The sequence below is a fragment of the Pocillopora verrucosa genome, chromosome 4, assembly GCF_036669915.1.
Source record: "Pocillopora verrucosa isolate sample1 chromosome 4, ASM3666991v2, whole genome shotgun sequence".
Lineage (NCBI taxonomy): Eukaryota > Metazoa > Cnidaria > Anthozoa > Scleractinia > Pocilloporidae > Pocillopora > Pocillopora verrucosa.
In genome coordinates, this window is record NC_089315.1 from 28,111,981 (window position 1) to 28,130,693 (window position 18,713).

The 18,713-nt window shown below is 37.6% G+C and overlaps 2 protein-coding genes across 2 annotated transcripts; one reads left to right on the forward strand and one right to left on the reverse strand.

Moving 5' to 3' along the window:
- Positions 1–131: 131 nt before the first annotated feature.
- Positions 132–4,145, reverse strand: LOC131769478 (surfeit locus protein 4 homolog). The gene is made up of 3 exons (XM_059085199.2): positions 3,738–4,145; positions 3,320–3,363; positions 132–2,581 (listed from the first exon to the last, which is right to left on the reverse strand). Exons 1-3 carry the CDS (start codon positions 4,143–4,145, stop codon positions 2,128–2,130), a joined length of 906 nt encoding a protein of 301 aa, XP_058941182.2. The 3' UTR covers positions 132–2,127.
- An 895-nt stretch (positions 4,146–5,040) lies between these two features.
- Positions 5,041–18,698, forward strand: LOC131769468 (axonemal dynein light chain domain-containing protein 1). The gene is given in 29 exon segments (XM_066165234.1): positions 5,041–5,513; positions 5,950–6,059; positions 6,638–6,675; positions 6,678–6,743; positions 6,746–6,809; positions 6,937–7,026; positions 7,440–7,496; positions 7,994–8,030; positions 8,169–8,240; positions 8,800–8,874; positions 9,271–9,289; positions 9,292–9,364; positions 9,664–9,702; positions 10,163–10,216; positions 10,613–10,679; positions 10,817–10,854; positions 10,977–11,038; positions 11,224–11,396; positions 11,641–11,736; positions 12,080–12,138; positions 12,596–12,785; positions 13,308–13,477; positions 14,128–14,395; positions 14,833–15,099; positions 15,443–15,652; positions 16,061–16,399; positions 16,903–16,948; positions 17,179–17,254; positions 18,079–18,698. Coding segments are annotated over 29 exon segments (3,597 nt in total). The 5' UTR covers positions 5,041–5,060; the 3' UTR covers positions 18,368–18,698.
- Positions 18,699–18,713: the final 15 nt, after the last annotated feature.

Below are 18,713 nucleotides of genomic sequence, written 5' to 3' on the forward strand. Positions count from 1 at the left end.
TCTATTTTAATGACATTTTCATTGTGATGTTCCTTCTAGAGTAGTCAATTGTGCTCTCTACAGCAACTGAAATTACTTTCAACTGTTAGAATACCTTTACATGATACAATAAACAACAGATATTGCAAAAATAATCAAACTATAAATTATGTTTATTAGTAACCTTACAACTTTCAGAGTTAGCTTTCTTGATTGTTTTGAAGGAGAATTAAATTGATCTGACCAGTGAAAGAGATGTTCTACAAGATATTTCTATAGTCTGTGATAATTACAATTGATCAATATGGGTGCTAAATTTTCCATCAATGAAGCAGTTTAAGACCTAATATTTAATTATTCATAGCAAACAAAGTGCAAATTTCTCTCTCTTTAAGAGAATACAGAGTATGAAAAAATAAAATATATATCCTTCAACAATTCAAGATCTCAAAGAGGTTATCTTCTACTTCTACCTTTTGAATTAATAAAGAATTTTAAAGAAACAATTTTAACAAGGAAGGATGAGTTCTACAATGAATTTCCTCTAGCCATGGATTGTATCTAAATGAACTCTCAACTGATTATAACTTTTTCTCTCCCAAGATTTCATTACTAATTCTCCTTACTGTAAGTCATACAATTCTTATAATGTTAGTTAAGATAATTTAGTATTGGATCAACTGATCAGCTCCTAAATTTGTATTTTTCTTTATTCTCATCACCTGTCTGCTTGATATTGTATTATTACTGTAAGGAGAAATACTGTCTTGGTCACTCATGAGAGTTAATGGGTTAATGGACTATTATCACAGTTAACTCTTAAAATTGGAAAGCAAACTGGAAGCTGTATTCATACGAGCATAACTAGCAACAAATTCCTTCCTATCTTTTGGAGACATATTCTTATTAATAAGTAGACAAACACTTGTAGTATTTAACTTTAGTTCTCATTGAAAACTCTCTGACACACTATGTTATTGTGGAGCACACAACACTACACAGCACTTTTTTTAAATCCTAAATTGTTAGTCTGCCAATAGATCACACCATGATTCAATCAGAGTAACTTTCAAAACCAGCACTCTTTTTAAGTTTACAGTCTACAACTCTTTTGTTAGGGTTCGTTGAGTGTTCATTTTGAGAGTCTACCACTACAAAATTATCACTTGTAATTCTGCTAGAAAAATATTCCACTAATTCATGTTTCATAGATTTGTTGCAAAATAAATAATAAACTACAAGTTACTTCTGCAAACAGTTAATCAAATCCCACCAAGATAACCACTTCAGCCTTAACCCTTTAACTCCTAAGATTAGATTGTTAATTCTCCCCTCTGGCTATTACACATTTCCTTGTAAATAAAATAATAGAATTTGGTGTTCAATCTGAATAAAACCTTCTACCTGATACATTTAAGTACTCTAATACCTGTTTGCTGGATAGCGTATGAATATTAATGGGAGAAGTTTCATGTGAATCACTTCAGGGATTTAAAGGGTAAAGGCAAATCTTTTGACAAACCACACAGGGTTAGTAAATGTTATCTGTGCTGAAACAACAAAAATATGTATGAAAAAAAATTCAGCTCTTGTCTGTTGACAAACTTGCAAACTCCATGACTAATAGATTTGAAAGCAAAACAATAATTTAACTTACTCATCAAAGACACCTCAGAAGAAGGAAAATATAACTCTGTATTTAGGTCTGAAGTGTAAACAGAGAGCTGTGACTGACTGACAATCATTACCCAAACACAACTTAAGAATACACTTCTGTACGTAAATCTCCTAGTTTTAAAATTAAAAGGAAATGACAGTACCTGTTACAATATGCCTCAACAAATTGTACGCTGAGAGGCAGATTGGAACCTTGGCAATACAGCTCTAACATGGCTACAATTCTAATTTCTTGCAACAGTTCTAACACACGTAGAACAGAATTTAAAAAAAATTCAAATTTAGTGAAAGATTTGCTCATCAACTAATGATATACTGCCAGATTCAAGGCTAACATGTATCAAATGTAGTGCAAGGCTTTATAAAGGAGTATAAAGAAGCTACATCTTTAGTTTGTAATCCAGATAGTTTTAGACTTCACTTGCATTGATAGGGAAAAAAAATTGTATACTTTAATGTCCTTTGATGTATTTACCATTTCTTCTTATAATCATCAACACTAACTCCACCAGGGCCAAGGGCAACAACTAGGAGCAAACCACCAATAACTGAAGTGGTCTGGAAGAAGTCGTACTTTAAGAAATCTCTCAATGGTGACTGGGAGTGGTACATCCACCAAGGATTCAGATAAACATTGATTATGGCCAAAAGAAGCACTAACACCAATGACGCAAGTTTGGTCTTGTACCCTACAGCCACAAGGACCATCAGAATTGTACCAAATACGTCTTGCAAGATGTAGACGAAAGAAAATCTTAACTTGATCAGGGTTGCAAACATGAAACCAAGAAGAACGCGACCAGTTAGTTGAAGGTATGTTTTAGGGGTGTTCCCTCCCATGGTCGGCACTCCGGCAAACAGACTCTTCTGCTCAGACCGAGATTCGGCCAAGAGAAGTAACAAGGCACCGGCAAGAGCAAGGTTTCTAAAGAAAGAGAGAAAATAAAAATGGAGACGTCAAAACATTGCAATAACTTTTTGTATCCAAGATACAAAATTAGTGTCAGCAGAGGATAACTCTGTCAAGCTGATAAGTTTGTCAATTTCTATCACTTTTCTTCCTGTTATTGCCTTGATATTGAGATGAACAGCTGCACGCTAGTCACTTTTGTCAGCAAATGGGATAATCCCTTCACTTCTAAGGTTATGGCAATTCTTTGCACTGTCTATTATACATTTCTTAAACTAAAAAGTGCAGAATTTGGGAAATAATAAAACTATATCCCCAAATAACAGGGTAGTTAAGTATTATCAACTGATTTGATGACGTAAAACTCTTTACTGCGGCCAATTTACGTTATCAACTCAGCTAATAATACTTGATTACCCTGTTACACTTTACAACTGATGCAGCACCACAGTTTCTTTGGAACCTTACCCCCTTTATTCATATATCCCCAAATTGTTACTTTTTTTCTTTCTTATCAACTTTTGTTTGAAAATTAATTGATTTTGCAAGGAGACATTTTTTGGTCAATCCTAGGCATGAAAGGCCTTGGAGCCAGTCAATGAAAAATATTCCTTTTAAAATCATTTTTATCTGTTTTAACACATAAATAGTGAATCAGAGGAAACAAACTTATGCAAGAAGCTTAATGGTTAAACAATAGAAGCATCTTTCCACTAATTGCCAGAGAGAGAACAAATAGTAACATTATCCTACCTGAGCAAAAATTTGAAATCCCACAAGATACTGTATGCGAGGGTCTGTAAAAGAAAAAGAGAAAAAGAAAAAGAAATGAGCAATTAATAATTTTGGGTTGGAGCGCAAAAAGAACTTAATTCTAGGTTTGCATTAAATTACCGTAAATTATTGATTATACAGTTTGATCTCTCAAAGGCACTCGACAGAGTAAAATGAAAGAGATATAATTCCTTACAATTAGTTTCCTCTTCGAGTCGATGTAACCCGATATTGCAGAGACTTAAATAAGAAATAAGTATTTAAAATAGCTATTATAAAGACAGATTCACCATACATAGAAATCACTCTTTGTTGAGTGATCTTCTGGAGACGTATAGAGGAGTTTGAGGGGGAAAAAATAAATAAAAAAGGTATACACGAGAGAGGCAACACTTACTTGGACTACAATAACAGAAGATAACATTCCCACGGCGATTTCCACTTTTTGCCGGGATAACACCATTACACAACCCGCTAACTGGGCGACTAAATTGAAGAGAACGAACATGGTTCCGACGACTGTTCCACAATGCCACGTTTGATCCATGTAGTCACGCTGTTCATCCCACTGGAACCACATACGAAAGCCATCTTCGAAGAAAGTCGAAATCAAACAGAATCGCGCGACATGAGGAAGCACGTGTTTGCTGTTTCGAAGGATCTGATCGGCAATATCTTCTGCCTTGCTTATGTACTCGCTGTAAGGCGACGATCCCGCTTGGGAAGACTTAGACATCTTGTTTAGAATGAAGAGACAGCATAAGAAATGGCGGTAAGGATGTCCGCGCAGAAGACTGTAGACCATAATACGCCACGGGGTTTTGCCACGTACTCTTTTCTAGTTGACGTCACAACGAAGACCTCGTATCCGGTTTAATTTTGAAAGAAACTTGAGTGGATGGAAAGAGAGGCAGGTGTGCGATCAAAACATGAATTACAAGTACTTTTTCGGTGTTGAATTTGGTTGACACCTAATAGACAGTATATTTGATGTAATTCATTTTGCTTCCATCAGTTCTATGGCGTGAGCGATCTTGAACTAAATAATAATCTGTAACATTTGTCTGTCTACGTTAGTGTCGATAAGCGTTGTTTGCCACCGTGCCCTCTCTCAACGCACCCTTCGAGAGATAATAATGAATGAATAAATAAAAAAGGGATAAAACAAACAAAAAACACCCTGGGAAAGATTCACTGCACAGGACTAGTGCATTGATGATTGAACGTGTGTTAGGTAATTTTATGGTGTCATTTTACTTGAGGTATACTTGCTTTTTTATTTTATTGTTTTTTTTTTAAGTTTATCATTTACTCGTTTTATTGTGTTTTTGAAGTAACTACGTGTATGTGGGCGTTAATATGTGCAACTGAAGGCTGCCCTAAGGTCTTATCAAAAGAACACTTTTTTGCAAGGAGGAAAGCGCGAACTGTATTTACTGACTCAGTCTGAACTTCTGTCAGATAATCATTCAAATTGTGATAAAAGTAAGGGATACAGATGATTCTTGTGTGCATACATGAAAAGAGCGGGCCATTTTTCAGGAAAGTGACGGTAGAAATTTTAATAATTTGTTTTGTATTTTAGTGCGATTCTCTCAGGACAGCTAGGAGATAGACTGAGCTCTAACATCATTGACAGCAGAGAAGTACTGGGCTTGAGTTTATCAATATAGTAACCAGTGGCAACGTGAGAGATTTTTACAGGGATGCAACATGGCGGATGACTTTTTGGAGTTTCAACCTGGGAATATTTCAATGTTTTTCAATTCTCAGCTCGTCTAATCATCAATTGCATACTTTTTATGACGCCATAACTATCATAAAGGGTTATTTTTCGAAGATGAGCGTCTCAACTGCTGTAAAACCGAGCGAATCACCGCACGTATCCCCCGGGGAAAATTCGTCGCGGTCTTCCCGTGCGAAAAACAAACTTGCAAAGACTCCTAGTTCGCCATGTGTCTTGCCAATTCTTGAAGGTGGAAAACCACAGACGGATGAAATAATGGATTCCAGTGGAAGAAGTGATATTTTGGACCGAGATAAGACTTTTTTAACTGGAATGAATGACTTTATACCTGAGGATATTTTGAACAGTTTGACGCAGCATCCTGTTCCGCCTTCGCGAGAACAGTTAGGGCCTTCATCAAAACACAAAAAACTGAAACCTTTAGAGGTAGGGATATTTGAATAACAGGAATTGGGTGGTTTTATGTACCATTGTAAAAAATGCGACTCGATCAGTTACGTTTTCTTTCCATGTAACTTTCAATTTTATTCTTGCATTAGTTCTGATTATTTTTGTCAAGTAGTTAGTAATGTACTTGTCGTATGGAAAGCCAACCAAATTTGAACTGATTACTGATCAAATTGAACCAGAACGTATTTGTTTACTTACTTACATGTACCATACACCAGTAAGCACGGATAATATCATTTCCGATAAATTTAAAACATAGACATCATCATCTTATTTTTGTGTAATTATATTTACATTGAAATAAACTGCTGGAGCTAGGGCATCTCTAAATTTTTTGCAGGATGTGTACAATTTTTGAACCTTTGATTACTGTTGATATTAGCGTAATCACTTCCTTCTGTCAACTTTTTAGATTACTCCACCTGCTCGTAGAAGACCAGCTAATGTTTGGAATTTTCCCAGAGGAAGAGAAAAGCTCAAACATCTTGCAGAACAGCCACCTTGTGTTTGTGGAGCAGGGAGGTAAACAAAGACTTACAACATGTATTACAGCTGACATGGAAGACTAGCCTCCATTTGGTGCTCAATAGATAAACAAAGCCACCATTTAGTAAGACAATATGCATGGATATTTGTTGGCAGACACAATTTCTTCTGAGTTGCAAACATGTTTCTGAGAGCAATGCATGAGAAAAACTGTGAGAAATTGAGGAACCAATGAAGTCCAAAGACAAATAAAGTACTGGTTAAGATATCTGTGCACCAAATGGGAATTGCTATGCATATTATCCTAATATCACCTGATGTTTCTCGCACGTTTTACCAAATCACATGCAAGCAAAATATTTGATGGATTTTGATAATGTTATCCTTTGTTGATGAATTAAGATGATTATTTACCTGAGATGTGGGAAAAACAGATTAAATTAGTTAAACATCATTCAGACCTGAAGTTCATTTGAATCATAACATTTCCATTTAAGTTCTTTGCTTAGTGTAAGGAACTGTTGCAAGCAAAGAAGGCAGATCAATTTCAAACTTAGTGTTGTCTAGAATATAGAACATTGTTATGGTGTTTTTGTATTTCACCTGATGAGAAGAAGATTGTATTATTTTCAGGGATATTCATTCCTATATGATGCACTGTCCCAGACAAGAGAGTCTTAGACTCAGCTGGAAAACAGCTGGTTATGTCAGGGCCTGATGGATAAAGATGTCCCCTGGAGACAAGTATTTAGAGCGTGCTGAAAAAAGCAGAGAAAGTGAAAGGATGCAATGGTAAAGTTTTGGAGAATTTTCATGACAGCACATTACCTAGAGTAACAAAGATTATTGATTATTTAGAGTTAGGTTGAACTCTACAGTAAACTTGAATTTGTTTGTGCTCTTTTTTTAATAGGAAGTGAGATCTCAAATTCCAACAGCCTCTTCCCTCAGAGTATCATATAGTCAAGAATCCTGGTGTCATGGGATTAGAGTTTCAAGAAGAGTATGTACAGAAAACATTTTCCAACTGAAGTTTACTTCTCTTCTCATTTTTTCAATCTCATGTAATACATTTTCCACCTCACATGTAGGAGAATAGTTAAGAATACCTTATTTGCTCACAAATTCAGAAGAAAACAAGTGGCAGCTAGATGGGTAAATATCTGTCAAATGTTGAAAGTTAAAGGGTAAATGAAGTGCGAAAAGTATTACATATGATTCACAATGTAAACACACACATCTGGTTCATTTTATATTTAATAGGCAAAGTAATCATGAACATTCATTCCTTTTTCATTAACTCTAAATAATTGGTTACAGTTGTGCATGTACATACCTTTTTTCATGATGTAACTCATACAATCTCCATTGTTTATTTTTTTGATATGTTAAAAGTCACATTTATTGTTATTACAGTAAGTCTACCACATATGTTCATGGCCATGAGGATCATCTTACTGTTTTCCCTTCAATGTAAGTGAACCCTGATCAATTTTTTAAATATAATTTGTTAATTTTATAGCCATCATGTATTGCATCTTACTGGTATTGGATTAAAATATCCTTGCTCTTTCTTGTAAAAATTTGTACTATCATCTTGGTATATATGTTATTAGGAAAAACTACGGGGTGATAAGAACAAGATTTAGATAACACAGAATGTGTCGTCTGGTCACCTTGTCTTGGCTGTGTAGTAAGTAAGAAAAACCCAAGCCCTTTTTGCCATTATACATCTCGGTTTTACTTCCTTTTCAAGCTAGCGAAAAAGAAAAATTAAAAACTCTTATAGGGATGGACTTTGAGCAATACCATTTAGCTAACTTTTTGGATAGTTGGGTGGCTGTCAACATGAAGATTCTCATTTATATCTACTTGTTCATGTTGATTGATTTGAATGTTTATATTATGATAAAAAGGAATCATTGAAAGACAGTAAATTTCCTATCATAACAGTTCTTTTTGATTTGAAGGAAACCAACAGGGAGACAAGAAGTGCTTAAACTAAAGGTTTGTTGTAGATCATTTCTGCTCTTTTTAAAGTGCCGCTGTATCTACACAATTACTCGATTCACATGCCTGTTAATGATAATTTTGCTTTAGGGAATGTGTTGGGTTTAACCATTTTTATTTGTTTTTTCTTTGTAGCATGCTATGGATTCTATGTTGGCACGTGCTGGTGTTGATGATGAGGGCAGAGAATTGTCAGGCCCAACTCAGGTACAAGAGATGATTGCACAAGTCACTCTCATGCACTTTGTATCGATTTTCCTTGATTGATACTGACATTGTTTTCTGTCATTATTATAGTCTAGGAAGTTTTTAATTAAATGACCAAATGGCAAATGACAGAGCTTTAAACTAAACTCTTTTTGGGTCATCTTGTCGTGAACTTAGGTCATAAGATTGTCCTCAGCATTAAAATTTTAGTAAAAAGATGAAAAAAAAGGAAATAATGAAATAAAGGAAAAAAGACATTTTGTGCAATATTACACTCTAACAGTCATGTGCTGCTGAGTTTAATGGTTGCAGACTGTATAATTACTGCAGTGCTGCTAGAATAAGCTCACTAAGTGTATAGTTGAAGGTTTACTTAATTAGGGTAAAAGTTATCATTTTTTTATTATTTTACCTTGTTATAGATGAGGTAAAAGTAGCCACTGTGACTAGTAGTTTATTTATCATAATGACAAAAAGATTGGCAAGTTTACAAGTTAGAGTTGTTACCACATGTACATATGACTCCTTGGTAATAATGCTGGAAAACAATTCTTTTCAGATTCACAACCTTCTTGAGCTGGTTAAAAAGGAGCAAAACATATACAATGTAGCATTTAATGAAATAATTCGTCAAGTAAGTGATGAATAAACCTTACCACCTTGTCGTTTATTATATCCACACACTAAGGTTACTTTGATTAAATCTTGAAAATGCACTCTGGCCGATAATATTGCCAAAAAAAAATGAGGGAATACTTAGATTTAAACTCATCTCACCGTAGTTATCGTTTGTCAAGTTTGTATAGTTTGTTGAAAATCATACATGCTGGGAGAAAGGGAACTGTTTACCATTAGTAAGAGGCTACTGCACTTGACACAGCGGAAACCCTTGTGGTGTTCACAGTTTTCTGAGTTAAATGATCACACTCCTACATTCCAATGCCAGTTCGACTTGGAACAGTGGACAAGAAGCCACCTCATAGAATGACCACCTCTAAATTCCATTAATATATTTTTTTCTATTTTTTAGGTAACAGTTGAATGTGCAGAGAGGGAGAACTGTTAGCGAACTTGAGAAAGCGCTATGCAGATCTCTTAGATCGCATTCCCAGACAAGTGAAAAGGTAACAAAAGACTGAAAACACTAATCCATCGGCAGCTGTTCATGTTCCTAAGTTTAATGTACACTTTTCATCAAGAGGATTAATTACAACCAGCAGTTAGCATAAATCTGCCACACTACATAATGTACCTTACCACGCCTCCGTACACTGTGATTTCATTTATTCCTTAATGGAGATGAAAGTTAAGACTAATGTAATAATTTTGAATTTCGATTTCGGAAAATGCAACGTAAAATATTGGCATCTAGGTGTAAAAATTCAACCGTTAAAACATTCAGCATCGTCTATTTTCTTTGCAGTCTCCACCAGGAAGTTATTGCTCAGAGAGCTTTAGACAGGTAGAAAACTGTCAGTAGCTTCTACCTGTGTCTTACCATTACACACAAACCTATAAGGAGTTATCCAGCCTGTTCCAGGTTTTCTGTTAGGAAAATCAAGCGAAATAGGAAACGCAGGATTTTTAGAAGCGACAGGGCGAAAACCAAGGAGGTCTGGTTTAGGCGTATTACGCGACCCGACCCAAACCTCCTCACGCTTCGTTTTGCTAACTAAGCGCCTTGAACAGGTCAGGAGCTCTATTACAATATGTTATCTTTTTGCACTTCCGCGTATGTGCAAAACTTACCTAACTGTACCCTATATAGGGTAAGTCTTCTCTTTTGCTAAAAGGTGTTGTTAACAAAATGTAATGGCTGACATCAGAAGAAAATATCTGGTGACTTGCATTTCCGACACATCAAACATTTCTGATTCTCTTATTGTACTAATTTTTCGTATGCAATCATTTTTCCGGTACAGGAGACTAACGGAAGAACTTGTGCGATTTAAAGCATCTATAAGTTCTCTAACCAGGTATGTAAAGTATACTGCCGAAAACTTTCAGATGCAGCAATTTTCAATTAAGCTCCGAGAGTGATCCGAATTGCTTTGTTTTGGCTTTACTTCGCTCAGTGATTGGTCTAGAAAACTCGCGCCACTCTCTGAAACCATCAGATGCCAAACTAAACACCGATCACGACTTGGTCGCTTGTGTTTACCCGCGCTCTAGGAATTGTGGTTGGTTTTACCTTGAGTTCTCATCGGCTCTTAAAGTAAATTTCCTTTCTTTTGATTACTGTGGCTACTTTGGTTTTGGGTTTAAGACGCTCAATCGAAAAAGCGCTCTACCATGCAATTACTGATTTGGCAGCATCGAGAAAACTCAAAGAAGACTTAGTGATCATTTTTCATTTTTGTCTTTATTGTCAGTGAACTTGCTTCAGTCAAGGCTCATGATCGAGAAGTTACCCAACAGGCCAAATATGCCCAAGAAGAGGTAAATGAATTTAAAAATTCTTTTTGTATCATTTTGAGCATGAAAATCGGAAAACTTCGTTTGTAATTTCGAAAAAAAAGGAGCCGATGCTGTCGACCTTGGTTATTAACGCGTGTCTCGTTTGCATTCTATTTTAGCTGCACGAGGCACTGGAAGAATCCGATAAGAACGCTAGGTAAGTTTCAGTGGTCATACAGTTAAAGAAATCTTGGTTGTTGCAATCTTTAAACAAACCGTTTTCCATGTGAGGATCCAGAAATCCATTCAATTGCTAATAATAATCCGTTTTTTTTTTAGCTTGATTTCAGAATACCACGACTTGTACGAGCTACAAAGAAAGAGACTTGAGGACCTCGTTGGTGAGTACTCTTAACGCTATTTTAGCAATGATTTTGTATTTTGCACGCACTTGTTACGAACACTTTTTTAAAAAAGGGTAAAGATTGTTTTGCTCACAGCTACTTCCTGCCTTCCCTGGTAAATGTTTAAACGTTTGCTTGAAACCTTTTCATAATAATGGTAGTACCTTTTTTCCCTTGCGCAGGCAAATTAACTGAAGAACGTGATTTGTGGAGCAGTGCAGCCTATACCCTTTCCCTAAAGGTCACAGACAAACATTCGTTAAACACTGCTAAGAAATTACACCTTTGTGAAAAAGCCTGGGCCAAGTTGAGCCGACACTTTGCAATATTCCTGAGTGAAAAGGACAGTATACAGGTTTGCAGAACCCTTTTTTTCTTTCTCTCTAATATGACCTATTTTTTGTTCTCCTCAGAGTTTTTACAAATTTAATCGTTCTTCTTGACTAGTTCACGGCTTTTAGTTTTCTGACATGGCTAAAATTTTTAAGTCTCTGTTCTGTAGTTTGTAGTTTTCTTCCTGAAATGTACCACTTTCCCTGTTTATTTTTTGGTCTTGAAAGTTAAAAATGCCGATAACTTTCTCTTGCTTTGTATTTCAGCTGGAGACCTTGACTCATCATGTTCAGAAGTGGAAAGAGCTCTCCGATAAGTTTAACAAAAAACTCGTTTCCTCTGAAGAAGAAATGAAAATCAGGGTCAGTTTGCTGGAATTTTTTGGTGGTTAATTTGTTTTTTTAGTTTAGAGCACAAAGTTTATATTCTTATTGAACTGGCTATGTGTGCAGGGAGCCTAGTAGGTCAACAAGTATGTGTATTTTAACCTTACGCTATGTTGGTGCAAGGATTTAAAACAAACTTTATTTGGATACACATTGTTTTGTTTGGAGTGTGACGGTCATCGACTACGCCCTTTAAAAATTTTGTCATGTGTGAAAAGTACCATAGCGGGTTGTGAAAGGCGGTTATCATCCGAATATCTTGGTAGTTGTAAGAGTTGTAGACTTGTTATTTATTTGTAATTTGTTTGGTCTAATATAGCTTGAAAGACTGATAGGTCAACTTCATAGATGGAAGAAGGAGTTTCTCAAAATTGTCAAGTAAGTGAGAACGTTATACCATTCTTGTCTTGGCAGGAGTAATGTTACCAATGGAAGTGTTGTCTGAAGTGTTGAAAACATTGTCATAAATTTAACAGATAAATTGTTAGTGAGGCATGCAGTTATTGGGAAAACCTCTTCCCTTAGGAGAAAAAGTATTCCAACATGAATCATTTAAGTTGTTTGTTGAGATGAGATACTTAAGCTTTATCGCTGGGACTTACAATGAGGCAAATCTTAGCTACAGGTTTCTTCCCTAGTCGCCATGTTCGTTCTTGTTCCAAAACGGGTCTTGCGGTTCGTCTCAATGCGAACATCACACAAATTCAAATCAGTTTAAAAAGCGAGTTTACAAAGCGAGTTGCCGCCTTGTGTGTAGGGGTCTTCGTAGGAGAAAAGACTTAACCAGAATTATAGAGTTTCTAATAAGGAAAACACTTATACTGTTTCCGTTCAGTTATGATAATGGCAGTGTGCGTCCCCCTGACGAGCAGTTTATCAAGAATTTATCCGAGGATTTGAAATCATGGGAGGAGACATTGAACCAAGAGGCAGAGCATTTCACAGGGGAGACACTCCTATCACGTGAAGACGAACTGTACCAGATGAACAGGGAGGTGGATGGATGGACTGATGTGGCGCTTAAGGTAAACAAATAATGACACAGGGGGTGGGGTAGGTGAGGTATTTTGTTTATAGGGCTTAGCCACACTGAAAGAGATGTTCCCCTCCTGTGCAAGTTGAACCGTAGGTCGGGGAGCTTAAATTTCAATTGATCGGGTTTGGCCACACCGTAAGTTGGGGGCTCATCCTTTGATCAGGTTTGGCCACACCGAAAGAGTCGATTCTTGCCTTTGCTAGGAAAAACGGAATTCCATAATTCGCAATTACACGCGCGCAAATTGCACGCAAGGTGCTAGACTTCCCATGCGTTTAGTGTAAGTCTGCTCGAAGGTTACAAATGACGCCAAGAACCGTTTTTTTTTAAACCTCAAGTTGCAAAAGGAAAAGGGTCGTCATCTTTAAAAACAACATATTGCTAAAGTAATCCTGCCTATACCTTGTTCTTGCCACTAAAGTGTTTTGGTGAAGGCCACATATATAATGATAATAAGATCACATTGATATGAAATTTCTAGTTTGTAAACGAGTTTTGCCACGTTTTTCAGGTATTCAGCCGCCACGAAGCTGACGATGGAACAAGATGGCTGCAACACGAAGTGATGTCCCAGTTGAACCAAGAAGTAGATCGCTTACATCAGCAGTATCACGTAAGAATTATCGGAGAAAACGGAGTGGCTAAAGGGATTATTGATCTGGTGAATCCAATCGAAACATGGTGAGCAGATTTTGTCTGTCTTTGTAAGTGGAGGTGTGTTGATTCATTGACGTGACTTGTATTTTAAAAGACATGCGTGTCTTAAAACAAATTTTTTGTATAAGAAATATGGACTGCTGTTGTGTTGTTTAAATTAAAAATAATATTGTTATTGTCCTCGTTAATCTGTTCTCGAATGTGATGTCGCTTACTATAATTCTCATTGTGTTAAGTGTTTTAGATATATAAGACTTGAAGCTGTTTTATCAGCGAGAGGCTCGCACATTTGCTCAGCGAGTTTTCTTAAGCAAGTTTCCCCCTAACTTCTCAACACTATCTTCCGCTCGGTGATCAGGCCACAAAACTCGCTTGAACTTGTCAACCAACCATTGTAACCCTAAAGATGCAAAACTTACACTAACGGCGACTTAATCACTCGCCTTTTTCGGTGTTGGAGTCCTTCTGTTTCATGCGTCAGATTCTTTGAATAGTCATTAAAATAATTAGATGATCTTCAAATAAAGTTTTGAAAACATGTCCAGGGGCAGACTGAAAAAGAGCAATGTGCTCCTTAATGTGATAATTTCGTTTGCTTGTATCAGCTATTTTAACTCCGTCCGTTACGTAACATTAACCTTTGTCCAACCATTAAAATATTTTTTTATCCCAAGGGGAAACAAACTTAATACTGTCCTAAATGGAGGTGACATGCTGCTCGACGCGGACTGGATACGACTTTCGGATCAGGTACGCGAAGAATGGGCTGATCACCTCACTGAAACGCTTGCTCTGATTGGCTCAACGCAGAAGGAAGGTGCTCGGTTGAGCGGAGAGGAGGAAAATCCAGTGAACGTGGAAGAAGTTTTTAAAAACACTGTTAAATGGCTGTCAGCGACAACAAATGGGATTGACAACGAGGATGCCAAAGTTGTTGAAAGAGTAGGTTGAAAAAAAATCATTTTTCTTCTAAGTTGCACGGTTTTTTTTTAACAGAATATGTTGTAGTTAACTTGTGGGCGCGTTAAGTTTGGTGTTGAGATTTTGCGAAATCTCTTGAAAGCTTTTTGACTGCGAGAGACTCTCTCATGCATTTAGTTATCGACTAACAGTCGGTAATCACAGCAAAGAGATTTTCGTGTACAAGCAGGGCTGCTTTCCACGTCTTCTACAGTTACGTGAACTTTAAGTAAAAAGGAAGCATCCTTTAAGTAAAGTAATTTCACCTCTGACTTGGTCACTCTCTTTTTTCTGGTCCTCGGGGCAATTTTCTTGTACGTTGTTGTCATATTTAACTTGTTCCAATCGTTTCAGTTCTAGTTTTATGACACCTAATCAAGAAGTGCTCTAATGTGTTTTTTGGTGATCGTTGTTACTAGGTTACACAACTTCACAGCGCTATGATTCGCTGGATGATCACAGTTCTCCTTCGCCTAACCCCAGACATGGAGGACAAAGAACTGGAAGAGATTAACAAAGAGACAGATGATCAAGAGGTGGATGCCTCTCTAGGAGGTGGAGAAATCCTGCTTCAAGCCATTCCTGAGGAAATATGCAGTCGGGCGCAGAGGCTGTTTGAAGAACTGAGAAAGTTTTCTGGTCTTTTGGCAAAATGCTGCTCTGATCTGGTGATTGATTTGATGCAGGTTGGTAGAATTCGAGCAAATGCATAACGCTCGCTCCGTAATACGCGTCTCCAAAAGTAACCACCTTGTCAGCTGAGCCAATTTCACAGTAAGGTCCTCGTTAATAATGACTGAAAAGTAAATAGAGCTTGATGTTGGATTGACAGGACTATTACACCGGCTCTAAGTCGAAGGTTCTAGTTGTACTTTTCAAGGTTTCCCTTCTCCTCTTGAAAATGTACAGAGTTTAAAACGCATATGCAGAGCTATTGTTTTGCTCATTTTTATAATTTACTTTTTTTTACCACTTATCGTCTCCGTTTTCTTCACACTTTGCTTAAGGTAACCATATTATGTTTTACAGGAAAAGCGCGATCAAGGTGATGAACACGCAGATATGGACTTTAAAGATCTTAAGCGGCTGAGTGTGGAATGTGAAGGTTGGATACGAACTGCTCGGTTGCTCATCCAGGATGTTATGGGAGAGGACTTTGTCTTTGAAGATGTTTCTGCGAACACGAAGAAAGGGGCTGATAGAGCGGTGTCTACGGATTCTAAAGTCACTGAAACTGAGGTAACATTGAAATGATATACTTGTTTTTGCTTTTACGTTGTCGTGTTATGACGCAATAGAATCTTGTCTCTTCTCTTTGGCTCTCTTTTATTTGTGTGGTCAAGTGTACGGTTACTGAACTTCAACTCTCGTTTTGCCCTCAGATATTTTCGCATGGGTTAATAAGAGAATTTTCAAGGGATTTTTGTTTGGGTCCAACAAAAGTTATAGTTTAAGAAAGATGTCTTTCTTTTTAGTCTCGAGTGTTCAGAAATAAACTAGGATACGAACCTCGGACCTCCAGAATTCACGGTTCGAGGCTCAATCATTGAGCCACAGAGAACTCGATGCCAAGCCCGATCTTCTACCAAATTGAAGCTCTGTATTAATAAATGACGCTCACTTTTGTAAATCGGTCATTTCTTTAAGGCTGAAGATAGCGATACTAAGCAAATTGAAAAAGTGGAGGAAGCAGAGCCAGTGAAAGAAGCAGAAAAACAAGACGCTGACAAACTTGGAGCTGTTCTTGAAGTTCAGGAGGACTCAGCGAAAGAACAAGCACCCGTGGAAACTACTGACTCATCTGATGTTACTGAACCTGCTGTAGACACCAACGAGGAAACAAAAGGGGATGAGTCTGGGAAAGGGCCTGATGAAGCTCTTCTTGTCGAAGGGCCAGACCAAGAACAGGACGCATCCCGGATGCACGTGCTTGGACATGATGATAATGTAAGAACCAAGTCCCTCGAGGAGCTTCCTCCAGACCAGGTACTTTTTATCACAATAGTATTACAGTACTGAATATTATATAACTTATCATTCGTTTTTTCATTTCTGGGTGACGACTGCCGCAGTGACCAAAGCTAAGCTACTTTTTCTCTAATTGGCACGTATATGGAAAGTTTTTGTAGTCTCAGTCAGACGTAATCTCCTGGTTTATTTTACTTATTTATATTTTTTTGTCGGTATGTTGGTAAAAAAGATATGTTGGTTTGTCGTAATAGTCAGGCAAAGATGGTGCTAAAATTATGCTATTGTGAGGCATTTTCAGGCCAAAGAGCACAAGGTCTCTACCATCAAAAGAAAAACAAAAGTGAGCCAGTATCTAGTCAACGGGCAGTGACAACTGTTTCGACCTCATCAGGCTTCATCGGCATGGCGCAGGTTTCCCGCTACTTGGAAAAAAGTATAGATGCAAGTTTGGTAATCCAGTGACACAAGTATAACAACCTTGTAAGGTGATGTAATTTTCTCTATTTGTCTTTTGACAGGAGCTAGAACTGCTGACTGTTCCTGAAGGCGAAGGTCAATTGCCTGGTGAGTGCATTTTTGTTCTTTATCTAGATACAAATGTGCTTCTCTCTTTGAAATGTTTGTTGGAAACCTTACTAGTAAAAGAAAAATTTTTTCATATCGTCAAGAACATTTTTAGAGTTATCTAACGATCAGTTGAACGTTATTAGTAGAGCGTAAGGCTTGGGTTTACTCACGTTGTTTACAAGCAAAAACAGCATGATGATAAAGATGTTTTGCCATGTTTCCTTCAGCTCGCTCTCCGTCACCAGATACTAAGAAGGCTCTGGAAGCCCTCGCTGCTGTAGAAAGACTTCAAGCACAGCTACTGTAAGTTGTTTCTCTTAATTTTTTTTCTCAAAGGACCGTGTAATATCTGCAAAGACTCTGTAAATTGTCCGGCGTCATTTACCTTCATGCAAAAGTCTGGATTTGTCTCTGGTCCTTTTTAGTCATGGTCCTTTCCAAAAGTTTTGAAGCGTATTCTCTAAACTCTTTTGAAATTGCTGCAAAACACCCCAAACAGAAAGTGAATGTTGGCGTCCTCGGTCTAGGCGATTCAAATTGCGTCATAATTGCGATGACGGTTGGTCATGCTCTGACGCGCGTGCGCACACTATGACAGTTTGTCTTCTTCAACACGTGCGCACGCATAAAATGTGGCATTGCAACGGTGAGAGTTTGTCTTGTTCTAACGCACGTAGTCAGGACGGGAAGGGGAATTTCTTAAGAAAACTAGAACTTTTTTTCATGGACGCCGTCCTCAGTGTTATCTTTCTGACTGCTTCACGTCAAATTGATCACAACGATGACTCGTCTTGTTCTAACTCGCGTTTGTTGTCTAACGCGCGTCGGCGCGCAAAAAAAATGCATCATAATTGCACCGGCGGTTCATTTATTCGTCTCAGGTCCCCACAACTCATATTCCCATGAGATTTGAAATAAGTCAAAGACAAGTTGTTGATATTACCCGGAGGAGAGCGGGAAACTTTGCGGAGTCAGTGTGTTACCTTGATGAGAATTGAAACAAGATCACTTGAGCTAGTTATCGGTCGCAGTTTTGTTAAAAAATATGGAATTAAAATGAAGAACTTTCAAATCTGCGATGGAAAAATTTGTTCATTTGCCTTCATTTTTTTTGTTGAATGACGCAGGGAAACAGAAGAGAGAGCCCAAGCGGCCGAAGAGCGAGCTATCCAAGCTGAAACTGACCTGAAACAAGCTCTAGAAAAAATCCGAGCCCTTGAACGGTCAGCGTCCCGCGCAAGTGCGACATCGGCAGGGGAATCTCAGACACCTGCGGACAGACCGGTCAGCACTAGCATGTCAAAGCGACCCACCTCTCAAGCCTCCACTGCGCAGGCACAGACGCCTCAGCCTCCACGAACAGCTTCCCAGCAATCCACAAGGCCCTCAACTCGGGCATCAACAAAGAAAAAATAATTTGTTATGTAAAAAGTTGCGATGTAACATTATCAAGGAGTAAGTGACAGAAGATTCAACAATACTCAACCTTTGTAAATACACAACAGTGAAAAAAAGAAGTCCCTCAGATTTTGAAAGACTTCTAGGTTTGAAATAGGTATTGTATTTATTTTTATATCAGTCAAACAACTCCGCGCATAATTTATTTTGACTATGATTTGCGTTGATCAAGTTTAGCGACCTCTTTTTCATCGGTAACTCTTTCCGTACATGCATATATGGAAACCCTTCCATTGCTACCAAACAACAAAAAGAACCAGAAGTCATAAACAACCTATTTTATTGGTTTTTGAGTAAACAAACC